Below are 22,032 nucleotides of genomic sequence, written 5' to 3'. Positions count from 1 at the left end.
CCAGGGTGTGCTGACGTATGCATACGTCATGGGTCCTTAAGGGGTTAAGGAGTTAAAGTGGTACTCTGGTGAAAACCATTTTTTTTTTTTTTTTTTTTTTAATCAACTGGTGGCAGAAAGATAAACAGATTTGTAAATTACTTCTATTAAAAAATCTTAAAATCTTAATCCTTCCTGTAGTTATTAGCTGCTGAATACTACAGCAGAAATTCTTTTCTTTCGAGAAGGCATTCGACTGTGTCTCCTGGCCATATTTGTTTGAAATCCTGGTGATAATGGGGTTTTCAGGACCTTTTGTACATATTATTCGCTTATTGTACTCTACTCCCTCAGCCTTTCTTAAAATGCTTTATAGTCCACGCGCCCAATCTGCATCTCCTTTGGGACCTGCAGATGCCCTCTATCCCGACACTTTTTGCCTTGCTCTGGCAGTTCTCCTTTGGGCGAATACTGATGTACAGGGTGTTGAGAGAGACTCAATTTATAATCCCAGGAACCTATTTGCTGATGATTTATTGCTTACTCTCACAACCCCTCTTGTCTTCCCCCCCTAATTTGTTCTGTACTTTGTCGGATTTCTATGACCTTTCTGGTCTGAGAGTCAATAACACGAAGTTGGAGGTGTTATTTTGCATGGTTCCCTCTGTATCCCAGGAGTTAATTGAACTCCATTTTGGGTTTCAAAGGCCCTCCACGGCCTCTTCCTTATTTGGGGGTTCATATTACCAGTTCTATTTCTTCACTTTATGTAGCAAATTATCCCCACTTGTTCATATCTATATGGGCCAATCTTAAGACCTGGGATCTTCCCTATATCTCTTGGATTGGTTGGGTGAAAATGGTGATTTTGCACCATTATACTTGTTCTGCACCCTTCCAGTTCCGGTGATTGGGTGGGATCTTAAGGCTCCTCAGACGGACTTATTCCAATTTATTTGGTGCAGTAGGCACCCTCTGATCCCTGTAAACCAATGTACTATCTTAAGCGTATGGGGGGCTTATCGGTTCCGAATCTGTTGAAGTATTATTATGTGGCCAAATAAGCTCAGCTCACTCTGGTTAATGTTCTCAGGGGGGTCCTTTGTGGACCCAATTGGAGGCTAATTTAGTTAAGCCCAATTCCTTGCCTGCTCTCATGTGGTCTTCTGAACCTGTGGCTCATTTACTCCCTTCTTCTGCTCTTCATGCTCTTTCTCTCTGGTGACAGGTGCGCTTTCGCTTCTCCCTGCAGTCTATCCCTTCTACTCTCACTCCTCTACTGCTGAACTCTGTTTTCTCTCCATGCTTGCTTTCCTGGTGGGTGTCTCAGCATCTTAACATTCTAGCTGACTTCTTGGTTGGCAATAAGTTGATGTCTATGGATACTTTTGTTAAACGTTAACGCCCTCCATCTATGAAGCTCTTTCGCTTTTAGGGTACGTTCACACATACAGGATCCTGCGCAGATTTGATCAGCAGGATTTGTGACTGCCGATTAGAAGCTGTGCTCAGTCATTTAGTTTACATTGAAATCTGCAGCAGAAAATCCTGTGCATCAAATCCTGTGCATCAAATCTGCGTATGTGTGAACGTACCCTTACCAGGTCTTTTCTTCGCTCCTTAGTTCCATGCTTTCTGGGGCAATTTCTTCCACCATGTTTGAGAACAATGCCCTTTATTCCCCTCCTATGTAGGGGCTGGTTGTCTCATGTATATGCTCTGCTTAATGCACCACCTAAACATCGGAAATTGAATTAGATCTTTCAGTAGGAAGCTGATTTTCATATTACATAATCCTTACCTCGTTGGTAGGCTTGCTGTCAGGCAGTGAGCAAAGCGAGCTGGCAGGTGTCTTTGATGGAGACTTCTTTGAAAATATTGCATACAGCCTATTATGAACTGGCTTGTTTGCATGCTATGTTTCCGTCCTCCTCCCCTTATTGTTTTTGGGGATGTTCCAGTATAGGTAGTATGTATCATACATTGTGGAGCTGCCCTGTTGTTAACGCTTTTGGGAAGAGGGTTGTGGAGCTCTTACGCAATCTGGCGGGTTTTACCTGTCCTTTTGCCCCCTCTTTTTGTCTTTTTAGTGATAAGACCTCCAGGATGGCCTTTAGATTGATTTGTTTATCTAACTTTGGGTTGCTAGCTGCCCGTATTCACATTGCTACTAGATGGAAGCAACCTGACTTGTCTTGGGATGCTTTTATTACCAGGGTTAATCTTATAGTTCTGTTTGAGGAACTATCAGCCATGTGGGAGGGTGTGGTAGATAGGTTCCAGAAGCTGTAAGAGCCCTGGTTATCTTCCTCTAATAAAGTGAAACAGGTCAAATTTGCAAAAAAAAAAAAAAAAATGGTCTGGTCCTTAACCCCTTCATGACCCAGCTAATTTTTTTTCTGGCTCATGTTTTTTCCTTCTTACCTTCTAAGACCCATTACTTTTTTCTTTTTCAACTGACAAAGTTATATTAGGGCTTGTTTTCTGCGTGTCAAATTTTACTTTCCACTGATACTTTTTTTTTATCATTCAATGTATTACAAAGCCAGAAAAAAATTATATGTAGGGCAAAATTGAAAAAAAATTGAATTGAACAATTTTGTAGGGCAATAATTTTTTGTGTGTTCAAAATATGGTAAATCTGACATGCCATCTTTAGTCTATGGGTCAGTACGATTCCAATAATACCAAACATGAATAATTTTAAAGGAAAACTGTCAGCCTGTTCACGCACACAATAAACCCAATACACTGTGTTATAGCGTGGATAAACATGATTCCAAGAAGGGGGTCACTTGCTTAATCCCTTAGTTACCACGGACGTAAATGGCAGACGTAGGTCCCCTCACCTGCGTCCGTCCGACTCCAGGGGTCTTCTGCTCTGGTCTGAGATTGAGCAGACCAGAGTGGAAGATCACGGTTAACACTGATCAGTGCTATGCCCTATGCACAGCACTGAACAGTATTAGCAATCTAATGATTGCTATAAATAGTCCCATATAGGGTTAAAAAAAAAATAAGGTAAAAAAATTAAGAAATAAAAAAGTAAATTAAAATGGGAAAAATCCCCTCCCCCCAATAAGTGTGAATTGCCCCTTTTTTCCATTTTACCCCCAATAAGCGTAAAAAAAATTTAATAAAGATATTTGGTATTGTCGAGTGCGCAAATGTCCGAAATATCAAATTATAGTGTTAATGAACCCGTACGGTAAACAGTGTAAACCTAAAAAACAATAAAAAGGCCAAAATTGCTGCTTTTTTGTCACATAGTATTCCCCCAAAAAATAATAATTTTTTTTAAAAAGTTTTATATACGCAAATGTGGTATTAATAAAAAGTACAGATCACGGCGATAAAAATTAGCCCTCATACCGCCGCTAATACAGAAAAATGAAAAAGTGATAGGTCGTCAAAAGAGAGGGATTTTATTAGGATGTACCACACGTGGTGGAGCTGCCCAGTAGTTGTCTCGTTTTGGCGCCAAATTATGAAAGTGCAGACTGATATTTTGCAGTGTTTTGTACCTTTTACTCCTATGTTTTGTCTTTTGAGTCATAGACCAAGCAGAATGCCATTTCAAATGTTTAAATTAGCCCAACATGTGCTTCTGGCGGCTCACATTTATATTGCCTCCCAATGGAAGCAACCCACCCTGGCCCTTTCCCCAGTTATAGCTAGAATTAATTCCATTATGCTAAATGAAAAACTTTCTTCTATTAGAGAAGACACTGTGGAGAGATTTAATACTGTTTTGGAACCGTGGATTTCCTCTACCTATTGTCCACCTATGTCTAATAGTTTCTCCCTTTACTAAAGTGTTGGGCGATGACGCCTTCCTATTCCATTCATTATATCCCTACTGCCATCTGATTGTAAGTTTGGTCCTGTATTTATAGTTTACACTGTATAATGCCATACCTCGCAGCACTGAGTGCTTCATATTATGACTGACTACTGACTCTTGATGATTGTTCATTCCCTTCGGGGATCTTTACTTGTCTAATTTTGACTGTTATAATGTAAAGTTGCTATATTACCCGCTCTAATAAAGCGTCTTGGTTTGATTGTTAAAATAGAGGGATTTTAAACATACTAATTTGGTTAAAAAGTTTGAGATTTTTTTTTAAGCGGTGCAATAATAGAAAAGTATGTATTCATGGGTATTATTTTAATCGTATTGACCCACAGAATAAAGAAAACATGTAATTTTAAAATTTTACAGTATGAAAACGAAACCCTTCAAAATTAGCAAAATTGTTGTTTGCATTTAAATTTTCTCACTAAAAAACATTTTTTTTGGGTTCTCCATACATTTTATGGTAAAATGAGGTGTCATTACAAAGTACAATTGGTCACACAAAAACACGCAAAATAAGCCCTCATATTGGTCTGTTGATGGAAATATAAGAGTTATGGATTTTATAATGCGAGGAGGAAAAAAATGCAGAAATAAAATTGTCCTCGTCCTCAAGGTCAAAATGTGCTTGGTCCAGTAGGTCCTGAAATATGTCCCCCAAAAGATCCATTGCTAAATTCAGTGAGTCGTGCCCAGGAGGCTGGACTCTGCCAGCTCAATTTACATATCCATTGTCTGTGACTCCTCTTCACTAGGACAATGAATATGTAAATTGAGCCAGCGGAACTCTTCACACAATTCACTGAATTAAGCAAGGGATCTTCTGGGGGACATCTCAGTACCTACTGGACATATTTAAGTGACCCCTTGTTGGACTCCTGTTCACCCACACTATATCCCAGTGTATAGTGGGTTTAGTGTGAGTCAACAGGCTGAGAGTTTTCCTTTAAATAAATCTGGTAATGGTTTTGCTATTACATCGCTAAGCTCTTTTTACAACTTTGGATGAATGTTATCAGGCCCCCGTGACTTATTTGTCTTAACTTTAGACTGCTGACTTAGAATCTCTTCCTCTGTAAAGAGACATGCATCAAAATATTAATTTGTCTTCCTCCCCAACTGAGCTCCTTTTCCTTCATTTTCTTCTGTAAAAACTTAACAGAAGTATTTATTGAGGCAGTCGGCTAGTCCTTTATCTTCTTCTACATACTTTCTTTCCTTTGTTTTTAATTTAGTTATTCCTTGTTTTAATTTCCTTTTTTCATTTATATTTCTGAAGAATTGTTGTGGTAATACTCAATTATAAATTTTGGTCATAAAAATATTAATTACGAAAAATGAAACATTTATGAAAATGATCAAATTATCAAAATTATGATCTGGTGAATTGCAAGCCTTTTATAATCGATATAATCCACATCTGAGCCGACTATTTCCTCAGATATTAAAGGACATCTGCAGTGTAAATACACTTACCCCCTACTCCACAGGATAAGGGGATAAGTGTTTGATCACGGGGGGGGGCCGAATGCTTTACACTCTGCCCTTTTTAACCACTACACATCACATGACTTCAAGAATGGGCAATATCCATCTAAGGATGTAACATGGAAGGTATATTGTATCCTTTTACCCCATTCTGTATTATTTTCACTCATGATTTTGGTAAGACTATTAAGACAGATAAAAAGCACATATATATGATCTTTGCTAAACTCTATATATTTGAAGGGAAGACTTGAAGCAAGTTTTTCTTGCAGGTATTGTATATTATAACACAACCACAGGTTGGTGAAAGATGTGTCTGACAATATAAAGAGGCAAAAGCAATAATTCTTTGATACAGATTGAGTCTATATTCTTCTGCAGGTAGAATAAAGTCTCACAATATCCTATTGCTACGGTCTCCTTACAGAGATAATAATTGTTTTATTCACCAATCTAAATGGTATAATTCCATCCACATTATCCAAATTATTCTTAATCGAATGGAATACCATTCTTATCTCTCTTACCCTGTTCATGTGAGACTAAATGTTCTGCTCCTATGAAAGCTGAATGGTCAATCATCGCAATGTCAAGGGTAGCCATTGTTCTGTACCGAGTGATCAATCCGGCTTGCTGGGATCTACATTGATCTCACCATGGCTCTCATGGCTCCCATTTTGTTTGTTTGTTCGGCTTGTCTTTGTTCCCTGTCTATGTCCAACATCTGGTTTTAAAAGAGAGGAGGACTTCCAAAGGATGAATGGCTTTGAACGGCGTTGACCAGGACCAGAAGCATGAGGTAAAAACAGCAGGTTTAGGGTGGGTTCACACTACGTTTTGTCCCATACGGGAGCGCATACGGCAGGAGGGAGCTAAAAGCTCGCGCTCCCGTATGTAACCGTATGCGCTCCCGTATGTCATTCACTTCAATGAGCCGACCGGAGTGAAACGTTCGGTCCGGTCGGCTCATTTTTGCGCCGTATGCGCTTTTACAACCGGACCTAAAACCGTGGTTGACCACAGTTTTAGGTCCGGTTGTAAAAGCGCATACGGCGCAAAAATGAGCCGACCGGACCGAACGTTTCACTCCGGTCGGCTCATTGAAGTGAATGGCATACGGGAGCGCATACGGTCACATACGGGAGCGCGAGGTTTTAGCTCCCTCCTGCCGTATGCGCTCCCGTATGGGACAAAACGTAGTGTGAACCCAGCCTTATTTGGATTTCCCGCAATGCGTTTCACCTCACCTGGGTGGCTTCATCAGGCATGACAAGTATAGGTAGAAGGGGGTTTATATATCAAATGGAGTTAACCCTTTCATCACATTTTGCACTGTTAAAACTATTTGGGCTATAGGGAGTGCAGGGGCCACGAACATACCATTGTCCGCAACAGCCGCACTCCCGTAATACATTGATGACCCGCCTCCTAGCTAAAAGACACTCTGCTTTGCAGCCACGTCCTCTACCCTGAGAGCACAAGAAATCAAAAAATCTCTTGTGGCATTTTGCCATAGTTCAGAGTATAGTAAACTGGATAATGCCATTTATAATCACTTTCATAAACTTGAGATTGATGCAATTAATAAAAAGGTCCATAAGTACAATCGTGACCAGCAGGATTATCTATGCGGGCAGATTCACAAGTGGCCCAGATACAACTCGGCTGCGCCTGATTATCCCGCCGGTCATCATCACACCTCTAGTAATAGAGGTAATAATCCTGTGGTGAATCGATCTGGCACTTATCATAATCGCCCTCCATCTTTTTGGAAAGATAGGGACACCAGACCCAAGACCCAGATGCCAGCCCCCAGCACAACCATTAGTCAGAAACCACTGCCTAATAAATCTGATTATAGCTGCACGCTTATCAATTCTGCTTTCACTAATCTCAAACCCACATCCAGCCCGAAAACTGGATCCACCACACCTCTTCTTCACCTATTGGTAATAAAAACAATCCTGTCATGACACGTAATCCTACACTTTTGCTATCATCATCCTTGCCATCACAATCCTCACTACCTAATCAGGACTCCATCTGTCAATCTGCTTCACGTTCCATTTCCAGTACAATGTTACCATCTATGTCAGCTACATTACCCTCCCTCCTGTTCTATGCTCCACCTCTAGTACAATGTCACCATCCATGTCAGCTCCATCACCCCCTCTTCCTTCGGTTTCCAATCTAGAACCACTGAACATGTCAGTACTCACTTTACATGAAGACTCGTTGTCTTCAGACACCTTGATTGATGTATCTTCTACTTCATCCTCTTTTTAAACTCACGGCCTACGATTGTGCACACTGCATCATTACAAGCACCACTTACTCAACCAGTAACACACAGGATCACACACTATTTCCCAGCCATTCCAGGGCCATCATCCGGCCAAACGACCACTGATCAACTCAAATGTGCCCATACACAAGAAGAACAGACCATAAAACTGTTCAATTTATCCTCCTATATAATGTCCAAAGATGAAATTTCTTTGTTGAATAGAGGACTATCATTTTGTCCTGCTGCGAATCCCTATGATTTTCAGCTCTTTCTAGATCTGAACCAATATGTCAGGAAATTGACACTCACCCGACACTTTAAAATTATTAATAAGGATACAGTGGAAATAGTCCCCCCCCCCATTGATTCAGTTCCCCTATTGATCCTACTGTAACTTTTGAAACTAGTACAAATGTAAAACATGTTATGGTAAATCCTGTTTCGTCATTTTACCCTATCCATCATAGCGGTAATTTTTTTGGATACCTTTTATGCAGTAGTACAAAAGGAATTTAATGATTTATGTGAAACTAAATCATACATGTCTCATGAAGATAATTTGACTATAAAAGAGACAACGGCAATAAAAACCCTGCAGAACAATTGAGACATTATTATCCGTCCTGCGGATAAGGGAGGGGGAGTCGCTATTTTAGATAGAGGTGCCTATATATGTGAGGCAAACACGATTTTATCAGATCTTGAATATTATGAAATTCTTCCAAGTGACCCGTCAGTTATATATTTTGGTTCATACAAGGAATTGATAAATGGAGCCATGGACAAACTTCTGTTCGATAAAAGAGAACACAATTTCTTGAATATTAAAAATGATTCCCTTGCTATTTTTTATTATTTACCCAAATTACACAAAAATTTAGTTAATCCCCCTGGTCGCCCTATAATTTCTGGTATATATTCCATTACAGCCCATTTATCCCATTATGTTGATTTATTTCTCCAGCCTTATGTTTTGTAGTTGCCCTCTTATTTGAGAGATTCAACACATCTAATTCAAATCTCAATAAATAAAAAATGGAAATTGAGGCTCAGGGTCAATGAATATTGGATGATGATATGTTTATTATAATAAGATATATATGATAGTTAAAGTGTGTGCCGAACCTGACAGGGCCCTTGTGGGTCGGCAAATAAATACACAATAAAAATTCACAATAGATAAACAAATATAATACGGCAATTGTAACTAATATCAACAGGTAATTAGTAAAATTCATAAAATTGTAAAATAAATTATAAAAAATATGAGTGTCCACAGTATCCGATAAAACTGCCAAAATTATCCACAGTGTCCGATAAATCAGTCAAAATTATCCACAGTGTCCGATAAGCCAGCCGAAAAAATAAAGATATTCTTGAGAAATTGATCTAATAGTTCAGATGGTGGGTACCATGAAAATAAAGTGCATATTAATCTCTTAGTAGTTTTGTTCAAATGAATCCCCTTGTATGTGAATCGTTTGTCATCTGATGTATAAGTTCTGGCTCTTTGTGCAAAGAGCCCGCTGCTAGAGACTGGGCAGTCTCAACAATATGCAGCGATGTCTGAAGTGAGCTTATAGGGAGGATACAATGTTGCTAGACAAGTGATACTATGTATGCATACAATTGTGTAAAGGGTTTAGTTCTCTTGAATGAAACACCGGCTGCTAGAGATTTTGCAATCTCAAAATATGCAGTGGGTTTTGGTGGGCAAATAAACAGGGGACTGCAGTGCTTCAAAAGTACAGCATAGTTGTATACATAGTACCTGATGTGGCGCTTGTGGTCCCGGCTTGGTACAGATGATGGTCGGCTGTTAGAGACACGGCTTGTCTCAAAAGATACAGCAAATTGTAGAGGATCCGATCCTTGTAACGGCTCTGATAATTAGCCCGGTGTGGCGTATCCTCGTGGTGTGGCGTATCCTGTAAATGTCCCCTCCCTATGAATTTATGTGAGTATCTCTCCAAATAAAGAAGTCGGAAGACGTGAATTTGGTGAATCGCCGTTTTTTTCTATACCTTTGCTTGGTTATGAAGATTGTATTGCTGTGTTAACCAGAGCACCACCACACGCCCGCATCCGCAGAATACACCCATCTCCATCAACCGCCCCCCAACACCCTCGCAGTTCCGGATTGCTTTATATACCTACAGATCAAAAAAACTACTTTTTATTACACAGCGTCTCCCGGCATTTTTCTATCATACATAACAATAACATAGAATCCTTGAGCCTAATATCATTGAAAAAATCCCAGAAAACCATCCAAACCACTTTCAGCGTCTTATTAACCGCAAAGAGTCCTTTTGGATCCATAAACTGGCTACGTTAACCTTTCAAGGTCTAAATGAGACAATCGAAAATGTTCGATTAAATCTATCTTGGGACTCTATTCACACACAGCGTTAAATGTTGTCGTCTACCCAATTTTATATTTTAATATCATTTAAATTTTTTAATAAATAGTTTTAACAGTGATGAAAGGGTTGTGATGAAAGGGCTAACTCCATTTGATATATAAACCACCTCCTATCTATACTTGTCATGCCTGATGAAGCCGCCCAGGTGTGGTGAAACGCGTTGCATTGTGGGAAATCCAAATAAACCTGCTGTTTTTACCTCATGCTTCTGGTCCTGGTCATCGCCGTTCAAAGCCATTCATCCTTTGGAAGTCCTCCTCTCTTTTAGCCCTGTGATTGGGAAGGCTACAGATCAGGCATTATTACCCCTCTACGCTTACCATTGTTGTGAGTGGGGTCACGCAACCATCAATGGTAAGAGCTCCTAGTTATTATACTAGATTACCTGAAGGTGGTTTAACACTATGGAGCACTCTCCTCTTTTTCTTCAACATCTGGTTTTGACAGACTTTCTAATCATTCAGACACACCCCTAAATTGGAATTCCCCAATGAATGTAGGCTGGGCGTGTACATGGAAAGGACTGAGATGTCACCCATAATTCATCTATGCACATCACATCCTTTTAGTGTAATGTCAATTATCCATACTCTAGATGGCACTATTGCATAGGCAATTAAAATAATTACCAGTGAGGGTTAACTGTCCAAAGCTGATATAAGATCCACATTCCACACATGCTATATGGAGCCCTAACTCAAATATAGGGATTAAGGATAACACACTTTCAGTTATTAAAAGTTGGAATTCCCAGAAAACTTGGGGCCTAGTTGGAGAATTAATTTGTAGGTGTCTTTACTTCCTACACAGACATGTGAATAGTTTCTCACAGTTCTCACAGTTCCTACCAATTAATGTTAAAACATATTCATGGCACAACTTTGAACGAGGTCACAGTTCACACCTGGAGGTCACAGATGCTAATGACAGCAACACTCTTCAGTGAGACTTATATGTTACAATGTCTACCATAACCTTATACAGTGTGGGCCATAACATGTGTGTTTTGATGTCACTAACACTACTTTGAAATAGATAAAAATCAGCTCACCCATGCATGCCCCACTGCAACACGGACAGGAATGAGCCTCAATATTCCAGGACAGACAATTCGATAAGAAGTGTCCAGCGCAGTCCTCTCTGATAAAAACTTCTATTTACATTTCGTCCACCATGACAGCCCACATGAGAGATGGTCCCATAGGGCCTAATAGAGGGGGAGGAAAAGCGAAAAAAAGATGCTGGGTGCTTCCTGGCGTAGTAGGTTATATACTTCTTGATTGAAAGAAGAGAAATGAAAAACCCCACCACCACACCTGTGCAGTGGTACTGACTTCTAAGAGTAATGCAACGTTTATGTTGCGACTCTGGAGCTATGTGGGGTGGACTGTTACAGCTTGCTGCTTGGTACCGCCTTGTCCGTTGTGCCCAAGGCAGGGAAACAGAAAGAGCTATATAGGAAGAGGAAATACATAAAATGTGGGGGGTTCTGTCTCCCAAGAGCTACTGTTAGATAAGGTCGATATGCCAATAGGTACACAGGATTCTTTTATTTCATTCGTACATAAAAGGTACAACTGGACAACGTGTTTCGGCTTGCTCACGCCTTCCTCAGGTCCACAGTAAAAACTGTAAAGATGCATGCAAATATGCATACACTGTTGGTATAAAAACAGAAAAACATAAACATAAATGTGTGTGAAAAGACATAAAGCTAAAAATAGATATCCCATTGCGGGAAACTCTGTAAAAGGGTGATAGGATAAAATTATCACAATTAAGCTAATAAAAGGATGTGTATACAAAGTAATATTAAAGATAGTAATCTAAAAAATATGGTAGTGTGTGAGGAGGGAGTTAGGTCCTTGAGCAAAAAAATCACATAGTAATGGTGAGTAGGTGTAAAAACAAGCAGGTATAGTTTTATGACAGTAGGTAAGAAAGGTATAAACTGACAATGGAGATTCCAGTGCCAGCGGTAAAGGTGCTGCACTATAACCTATAGCTATAATTAGTGCCAGTGGTAAAATGATGAAGAGGAAGTATGATATAAGAGAAGTATAAAATGGCAATGGGGGTTCTGGCGATAAAAAGATGGTGCCCCATAGTCTCCATATGAAAACTGTGTGCATTTAACTTCAGCGTCCCAGGAGGGGGGAGGGCTAAAGGAGGATATTGGGGGTGAGTGGATCCCCTGACTCCCTGGAGGTTACACTTACTTTTGTGGTGTCCTGTGTGGAGGTTCCTGTGTGCTGGCGGCATGGGGAAGGAGTCAGTGTGCCGGTGTTTTATCAGCCCGCCGGAGGTCACTTCCTTCCGAACCTGCGCATTGAGTGCTGTCAGTGCGCGGCATGGTGCGCCTGCACGTGGAGGTTTTGTGTGTGTGACGGGGAGCATGTATTTGCGCATGCATGCCCGGGAAGGAGATGAATGAAGGAGCGCGTATGGTGCTGAGTGACACTGAGGAGACGGGTGTGCTCTCATGTCTGTTGAATCAGACAGAGAGCACACTGTGTGTAGGCAAAAATGGTCTGGGAGGAGAGGGAAGGGGTAGTGTGGTTGTATGGTCCTGCCAGAGAGTAGGAAGGGGAAACAACAAGGCAGAGGGGAGGAAATTGGTGAGGGGGGAAATAGGAGATGGATGGGGGAATGGACAGGTAAAGGGAGGTGGAGGGATGGGGACCAAGAGAATGGTCCCAGGGCATGATGGGGATGGGAGGATTAGAATGGAGTCTGGAAATGGACATAGTGGATGCATGGTAAATATTTGATAAATGGGTAAATGAGTTTGAAACGGTGATCTAGGAAATGTCAAATTGGATGTAAAAATGTATGAATAAATAAATATTAAGTAATGGACAATATATTATAGTAGGTAAATAATTAATAAATAGGTAAATGAGTATAAAAGTGTATAAAACGGTGGTCTGGAAAATAACAAATTGGAATAAAATGGTAAGTTATGAACAATAAATTATTGGAAACCGATGTTGTTGTGAGAGAACTGTTTGAAAGTATTTGGATATATGAAAAGTGGTGGAGTATACGTAAAAAGGAGGGGGTATATACAACAATACAATCGTTAGGTGTTTACAATTCCATGTCTAAGATGTTTATAGTTCAATGCATTCATTAAGTCCATCTGGTACCATACATTTCAATTTATATATCCAGAAGGCTTCACACTTATTTAGAGCGGCTTGTCTGTTTTCTTAGTCCTCCTGTATTTTCTCAATTGGGGTGATGCTGATATATGAGAACTCTTTATGTTCCTCAAAAAGGTGTCGAGAGACACTGTGCTTCAAGTGCAATTGTGCCTATGTCCGTTCAGTCTCTTCCTCAGTGTCTGGGCTGTTCTGCTGATATAGTGAAGGCTGCAACGACATTCAGTCAAGTACAGTGGGGTTCAAAAGTTTGAGCACCCCAGGTAAAAATTTGTATTAATGTGCGTAAAGAAGCCAAGGAAAGGTGGAAAAATCTCCAAAAGGCATCAAATTGCAGATTAGACATTCTTATATTATGTCCACAAAACTTAGATTTTATTTTCATCATTTACACTTTATAAATAACAGGAAAAAAAATGGCATCTGCAAAATTTTGGTCACCCTGCAGAGTTAATATCTTGTACTGCCCCCTTTGGCAAGTATCACAGCTTGTAAACGCTTTTTGTAGCCAGCCAAGAGTCTTTCAATTCTTGTTTGAGGTATCTTTGCCCATTCTTCCTTACAGAAGATTTCTGGGCTGTCTGTCACGCCTACTCTTTTAACCCCTTAACGACGAAGGATGTATATTTACGTCCTCCGCCGACTCCCGCGATATCCCACGTCATATCGGGTCGGTCCCGGCGGCCATCAACGGCCGGGACCCATGGCTAATACAGGACATCACCGATCGCAGTGACGCCCTGTATTAACCCTTCAGACGCGGCGATCAAAGCTGACCGCCGCGTCTAAAGTGAAAGTATCCCGGCTGCTCAGTCAGGCTGTTCAGGACAGCCGCGGTGAAATTGCGGCGTCCCGAACAGCTTACAGGACACCGGGAGGGCCCTTACCTGCCTCCTCGGTGTCCGATCGGCGAATGACTGCTCTGTTCCTGAGATCCAGGCAGGAGCAGGCAAGCGCCGATAACACTGATCACAGGCGTGTTAATACATGCCAGTGATCTGTGTAATGATCAGTGTGTGCAGAGTTATAGGTCCCTATGGGAGCTATAACATTGCAAAAAAAAAGTTTAAAAAAAGTGTTAATAAAGATCATTTAACCCCTTCCCTAATAAAAGTTTGAATTACCCCACTTTTCCCATTAAAAAAAATCAAACGTGTAAATAAAAGTAAACATATGTGGTATCGCCGCGTACGTAAATGTCCGTTAATTAAACCGCACAGTCAATGGCGTACACGTAAAAAAAATTCCAAAGTCAAAAAAAGCGTATTTTTGGTCACTTTTTATACCATTAAAAAGGAATAAAAAGTGATCAAAAAGTCAGATCAAAACAAAAATGGTACCGATAAAAATGGCACAAAAAATTAGTCCTCAGACCGCCCTGTACGTGGAAAAATAAAAAAGTTATAGGGGTCAGAAGAGGACATTTTTAAACGTATAAGTTTTCCTGCATGTAGTTATGATTTTTTCCAGCAGTACAACTAAATGAACCCTATATAAGTAGGGTACCATTTTAACCGTATGGACCTACAGAATAATGATAAGGTGTCATTTTTACCGAATTATGCACTGCATAGAAACGGAAGCCCCCAAAAGTTACAAAATGGCATGATTTTTTTTCGTTTCGCCGTGGATTTTTGGGTTAAATGACTAATGTCACTGCAAAGTAGAATTGGTGACGCAAAAAATAAGCCATAATATGGATTTTCAGGTGGAAAATTGAAAGGGTTATGATTTTTAAAAGGTAAGGAGGAAAAAACGAAAATGCAAAAACTGAAAAACCCTGCATCCTTAAGGGGTTAAGGTCTATCCATAGATTTTCAATTATGTTGAGGTCAGGAGATTGTGAAGGCCATGGCAAAACCTTCAGTTTACGCCTCTTGATGTAATCCCCCGTGAATTTTGAGGTGTGTTTAGGATCATTATCCATCTGTAGAAGCCATCCTCTCTTTAACTTCAGCTTTTTCACTGATGGCATCAAGTTAGCATCCAAAATTTGCTGAAATTTTATTGAATCAACTTTTCCTTCTACTCGTGAGATGTTCCCTGTGCCACTCGCTGTATTACAACCCCAAAGCATGATTGATCCACCCCCATGCTTAACAGTTGGACAGAGGTTCTTTTAATTAAGTTCTGTTCCCCTTCTTCTCCAAACGTACCTTTGCTCATTCCGGCCAAAAAGTTCCATTTTAACCTCATCGGTCCACAGAACTTGTTTCCAAAATGCATCAGGCTTGTCTATATGTTCATTTGCAAAGTTCAAACGCTGATTTTTGTGGTGAGGACGTAGAAGAGGTTTTCTTCTGATGACTCTTCCATGAAGACCATATTTGTACAAGAATCTCTTTATAGTGGAATAGTGTCTGCCAGATCTTTCTTGAGGGATTGTGCAGTCAAACGTGGGTTTTGAATAGTTTTTCTCACAATCCTGCGAGCTGTTCTGTCTATTTTTCTTGGTCTTCCAGATCTTGCTTTAACTTCCACTGTTCCTGATGACTGCCATTTCTTAATTACATTCTGAACAGAGGATATTGACATCTGAAAACGTTTTGCTCCCTTAATAGCCTTCTCCAGCTTTGTGAGCTGCAACCATTTTTAGTTTCAGATTTCTAAACAACTGCTTAGAAGAACCCATGGTGGTGATAGTTGAGGCAAGGTCAGAAGATGAGTCAGGGCATTTAAAACCTTTGAGATTGACATCCCCTGGTCTTCCCAGATGATGATTGAGAACAATTCATGACACTGGCAGGTCTCATCTTTGCAAAGGGGGCAGTGCATGCAATAAATTCTGCAGGGTGCCCAAACTTTTGCAGATGCCATTTTTTAGTTTTCTGTTATTTTGAAAGTGTAAATGCTGGAAATAAAATCTAACTTTTGTTGACATATTATAAGAATGTCTAATCTGTAATTTGATGCCTTTTGGAGATTTTTCCATCTTTCCTTGGCTTCTTTATGCACATTAATACAAATTTTTACCTGGGGGGCCCAAACTTTTGATCCCCACTGTACGTCTGGGCATGCATAGTTTATATATTAAAGATTTTATAACTTGCAAAACCAGATATCTTTTGTATGCTTTGATATGCAGCTGTGGACATCTTTACATCGGAAAGACAATTCAACCTTTATATATGGGAGCCCGTAAAGAAAAAAAATTCACTAAAAATGGGACAGGGATGTCCAAGAGAGAGAGAACATATGAGAAAAGTCCACAACAATAAAACCAAAGACTTACAGTTCCTAGGTCTGATAGTTTTAAAACCAAAAATTGGTGGGAGTGACGGGCATAAATTACTACTGCAGAAAGAAACTGAATTAATTCTCCGAACAGATGCATTGGGTCCACTCAGTTTGAACAAGCGCAGTGACCTATGCGTCTTTTCGGGTTCAGCGGCGGCTCATAAAGAGTTAACATTATACTCTTTAGCTGAACGCGGGTCAGTCTAGGAGCGAGTTAGCTTCCAATCGGATTCAAAAGTTGTAGTTACTTATAATATTGAGTATATATATATATATATCCCCACTATGAGAATTCTGATGTGTATTTTAATTGTCACTGTTTGTTTAAATAAAATTGTTTGTATATAAAGGGGAGGGGTTGTACAGGTGCTCTTTCCTAGGACTGTATCCACCTTTTCCAGGCCACCGGAGCATCGGAAAGCTGAACTAATTTATGCAGGAACCGCCGAGCTGAGAAGTTCGTGACGAATCAAATTTACTGTAAGTTCGCTCATCTCTAGTTCCACCCTTCCTTGGAGGTGATTGTTTTTTCTGTCTCCAAAGCGAATTAATGATATGGAAGAATTAAAGTTTACAAATATATGAAGACACAGTACAGAGATATTTCTAGTGAAATTTTTATACCTAGGCCGGTAACCATGCCAAGGGGGAATCTTCTAAGTCTAGAGGAAAGAAGGTTTTACCATCAACACAGGCAGAGATTCTTTACTGTAAGAGCAGTGAGACAATGGAACTCTCTGCCACATAATGTTGTGATTTATTTATTTATATAGCGCCTACAGATTCCGCAGCGCTTACAATTATGGGGTACCTGTCTAACTCAATAAACAGGTTCAAGGGGGAAAAATATTCTGGAAAAAAAAAATATTACAGGTTGTGGATACTAGATCTATAGGAATAGAATGTTGTTTCTGATTGCCATATGGGAGTCAGGAAGGAATATTTCCTCTGTCATGGGGCAATTAGCATCAACCTCATGGGGGGGTTGCCTTTCTCTGGGTCAACACAGCAGGAATTTAGGTTGAACTCTATGGACTCTTGTCTTTTTTTTTTTTTCAATGTAACAAACCATGGGGAGATTTATCAAAACCTGTGTAGAGAAAAGTTGACCAGTTTCCCATAGCAACCAATCAGATTGCTTCTTTCATTTTGAAATTGGCCTCTGAAAAATTAAAAAAAAAAGTGATCTGATTGTTTGTCATGGGCAACTGGTCAACTTTTCTTCTACACAGGTTTTGAGAATTCTCTCCTTACTGTTATGTATAGCAATCATCATCAGCTACAGGAAAAGTACAGTTTGCTATTACACCCTAACAGCTATCCAATAGTGTCTGCATTACTTAAAAGTGTACTTCACTCTATGAAAATGTGTTTTACCTATAAAATTTGTAAAAATACATGCATATTAAGACTTTGTGTTTTGTGACAGGAACGATACAATGTCAGGCTTGATGACCTCTGTTGATGACATGATCCAGTTCACAAGCCATTTGTGTACTTTGGGCATCCAGTTACATAATAGTCCACTATTCCTACACATTACTCTAGACTTCTATAGATTGGTAAGACTTTTGTTATGCATAGAATTATTCTGGACTTTTATATTCTTGATAGAATGAAAATTATGTGGCATTCAACTCACAGGACTTATTCAATAGCTTTTATTTCAGCACTTTGACCAAGCAGGAGGATAAAACAAAGCAGGTTCCTTAACTGGCAATGACCTTTTTGCAATTGCACTTTTTTTTCTTGCTGGTGACCAGCAGATCATTGCAAGATGGTTGTTGCCTGTAAAGTATGTACTTTGCTGAGGACCACCTATATTTGGACTAGGATCTCTTTCATCCTTGATCAGGTCCTTTATAAATTTGAGAACCTGTGGGGCAGTGCTGACCAAACTGCAGTGTGTTATTCTGGACTTTTTAACTAGACACACAGCAGGTTTTTTAACCTCTTAATGACCAGTAATACTGCTTTTTATGGTGCTCTGCAGTCATTGAATTTAATGCAGCAGGTGGCGGAGGTTTAACCTTCTGGCTGCCAACCGTAAACTATGGCAGACAGAGGCTTTCTGAAGGCCTCCTTTCCTGCCATTTCGACTCTACTAATATAGTCTACCTCAGTCAGGCTTTACTTGCGGAGCACGGATTTTACGGACAAATACAGTACTTTGATCAGTGTAAGCAATCTAATGATTGGTTATAAAGGTTATATAGGGGGACTGAAAAAGTAATTTTTTTAAAACACAATAAAAAGTCAAATCACCCCCCTTTTTTCTTCTTTAAGAAAAAAATATTAATTATTTATGGTATTTTTACATGCCAAAATGTCTGAACTATTCAAATATAATGTTATTTACACTGCAGAATTAGAATGACTGACTGATTTTAGTTCACATGTCAGAAAAAAATTATTACAAAACTAATTATAAAAGATCTCATTTGGCTCTGTAAATAGAAACATCTGAAGGTAAAAACATGCCAATAATTGTTTTTGGGGGTAAGGGTTAACAGATGCATATATAACTTTTTTACAACAAAGTAGAAAACAAAGAATGGGGGATTAAAACCTTTTACCCCTTAAGGACATTTGGCGCTTCATGAAACCCTAGCCCCGCTCCCGTTATATGAAGCATGCTCAGGAGCTGAAATCGCTTCATTCATCAGCTGAGAGGAGGGTGGGATGGCCCCATGTGCGATTGATTCTCCATTACTTCAGAAAGCCATGGCAGACATGGCACAGCATTGAACATAGTATGCAATGTAACGACTGCATGTAACGGCCCCCTATGGGGACTAAAAAAAAGTTTTAAAAAAAATGTAAACTGTAAAAAAAATAAAAAATTTTTATTAATCCCTTCCCTAATTAAAGTTTGAAATGCCCCCACCCCTTCCCCATTTATTTAAAGAGCACCTATCATGAACTAAACTGTCCCTAATCCCCCCCACCAATCTGTCCCTGACTCTTACACTAACCCTGCATCTTTTTTATTTTTTATAAACATCCTCTTTATACCTTAATCTGTCCCTGCATGGCTGCTCATTCTTTGGCCGCGTTTGAGAGAGGAAGGAGGAGTGAACCGGCAGGCGTGGCGTCATCTGAAGCCTGTCTGGACTTACTTCCACCCTTCTTTCTCTATGCTGCGATCCCTCTTGGGAGTGCCGCATAGAGGCTCTGCACACAGCATGGCCAGCAGCTGCTTAGTCTCCTCCTCTCTGTTTAGTTCTGTACATGCCATACAGAGAGGAAGAACTGGCTGACCATGTCAGGAGCTGTGCTGGCAGGCGAGCAACTGAGCTGTACTCGTCAGTGGCCCGGCTGCAGTATGAGAGTTTGAACTCATACCAGGCCAGCTTGAGTCCGAACTCTATAAGAGACTTGCGGCCGGGACATATAGGGACATAAAATAAACATAGAAATAAACTTTTTTTTTAATGCATCCAATTAGAAAGTTGTTTGGCATACATTATCAAAAGTTTGTTTTATGACAGATACTCTTTAACAAAATTATGTAAAAAAAAAATTCATAAATGGGTGCATAAATGTACGAACTATTAAAATATAACCCTAATTAAACCGCATGGCCAATGGCGTACACGTATGAAAATAACAAAGTCCAGAATTTTTGGTCTCTTCATATACCAGAACAAAAATGAATAAAGAGCAATCAATTAGTCCAATAAAACAAAAATGGTGCAGATTAAAAAAATTGTGACAACGCAAAACTTGAGCTCTCATACATCCCTGTATACATAAAATTAAGAGGACAATTTTAAAGTGGTACTCCAGTGGGGGAAAAAAATTTCAAATCAACTGGTTCCAGAAAGTTACAGATTTGTAAATTACTTCTATTATTTAAAAAAATCTTAATCCTTCCAGTATTTATCAGCTGCTGTATGCTCCACAGTAAGTTGAGTAGTTCTTTTCAGTCTGACCACAGTGCTCACTGCGGACACCTCTGTCCATGTCAGAACTGTCCATAGCAGGAGAGGTTTGCTATAGAAATTTGCTCCTGCTCTTGGCAGTTCCTGACATGGACCGAGGTGTCACTAGAGAGCACTGTGGTCAGACAGAAAAGAACAACTCTACTTTCTCTGGAGCATACAGCAGCTGATTTTGTGGTAAAATAAGTGATGGCAATTGGTGGTGCAAAAAGACCTCCACCAGATTCTAGTGCATAACCCCAACTGCTGACTGTTAAATAGCTATTAGAATCAAAACAGGATGACCGTAAATTCAGGAGTTAGTCCGGCGCAGAGAGGAACCATCAGGGAGCCAGATAAAATCAATGGATTTATTAGATGCAATGCGTTTCGCTGCGCATGCGCAGCTTCATCAGTTGCCTGATGAAGCTGCGCATGTGCAGCGAAACACGTTGCATCTAATAAATCCATTGATTTTATCTGGCTCCCTGATGGTTCCTCTCTGCGCCGGACTAACTCCTGAATTTACGGTCATCCTGTTTTGATTCTACTTCTACCCAGGAGGGCTGCAGTGGACCTTTACATATATTCATTCTACACTTTACCTTGTTGTGTGTGGGCGCACAACCAACTTTGGTAAGCGGCTTGGGAATTACCGTCCCCTTCCCCCACTAACAAGACCTGCTGATCCCGCACATGAGGCGCCTTCCTCCCTCTCTCTAAATAGCTATTAGGACAAGGAGACACATAGTACCTTTTAATATCTGTTTGTGCTTTTATAGCGTATGAAGGACACACCAGAGCCCGCACACCAACGCCAAGGTTTCTCAAATGGCACAGGACCTAACGCGAACCAACCTGTGTGTAATAAGCAAAAACCAAGGGCCAGAGGGCAATTACGGCAGCATTAGGCTGACATACAACCTGCTCCCAGTTCACTCCAGTGTGACTGAGCACACATACAATGGGAGGAGGGAGAGACAGGCTACAAGCCCCACCTAAGTTGGCTGATATAGGTGCATGGCCTCACAGGTGCAACCTTAATGCTGCCTGGAAAATGTTCAAGGCGCATTAACATATGGAGTTTACACACCTCCAAGTATAAATTTTCCAGGCAGCATTAAGGTTGCACCTGTGAGGCCATGCACCTATATCAGCCAGCTTAGGTGGGGCTTGTAGCCTGTCTCTCCCTCCTCCCATTGTATGTGTGCTCAGTCACACTGGAGGGAACTGGGAGCAGGCTGCATGTCGGCCTAATGCTGCTGTAATTGCCCACTGGCCCCTGGTTTTAGCTTACTTACAGGTAGGTTAGCGTTGGGTCCCGTGCCATTTGAGAAACCTTGGCGTTGGCGTGCGGGCTCTGGTGTGTCCTTCATATAAGGATACACTGGCGAATGTCTCAATTTTAACATCAGTGTTGAGGGATAGCCAATGTCATTGTATACATCTACCACAGTAGTGCACCTAAATTTCTGTATTGCATGCTTTTATAGCGTAGAATCATGCTTTTATTCTGTGGTGGAAAGTGTCAAAGAAGTGTTCCCAAGACACTGAATAGCTGGTGGCTGGTCCTCATAGTTACCCATTTCATCCCTATCCCTCCTTGATTGACAGGCAGGGCTCAGATTTCAGTGCAGAATCCTGTTTCCACATCTCATTCTTGTGCTGTTTA

At 40.3% G+C, this 22,032-nt stretch overlaps 1 protein-coding gene across 4 annotated transcripts in view; it reads left to right on the top strand.

The window, feature by feature from the left end:
• CENPI (centromere protein I) overlaps positions 1–22,032 on the top strand; it is a 466,748-nt gene that overhangs the window by 427,915 nt on the left and 16,801 nt on the right. For all 4 annotated transcript variants that reach the window (XM_056540598.1, XM_056540599.1, XM_056540596.1 and 1 more), the window contains one exon: positions 17,867–17,999. In XM_056540598.1, the coding sequence (XP_056396573.1) occupies positions 17,867–17,999 (133 nt within the window). The remainder of the gene's footprint in view (positions 1–17,866; positions 18,000–22,032) is intronic.

This window comes from Hyla sarda, chromosome 9, assembly GCF_029499605.1.
Source record: "Hyla sarda isolate aHylSar1 chromosome 9, aHylSar1.hap1, whole genome shotgun sequence".
Lineage (NCBI taxonomy): Eukaryota > Metazoa > Chordata > Amphibia > Anura > Hylidae > Hyla > Hyla sarda.
Note: the sequence above shows the minus strand (reverse complement) of the source record. Positions and strands in the feature narration are given on the sequence as shown.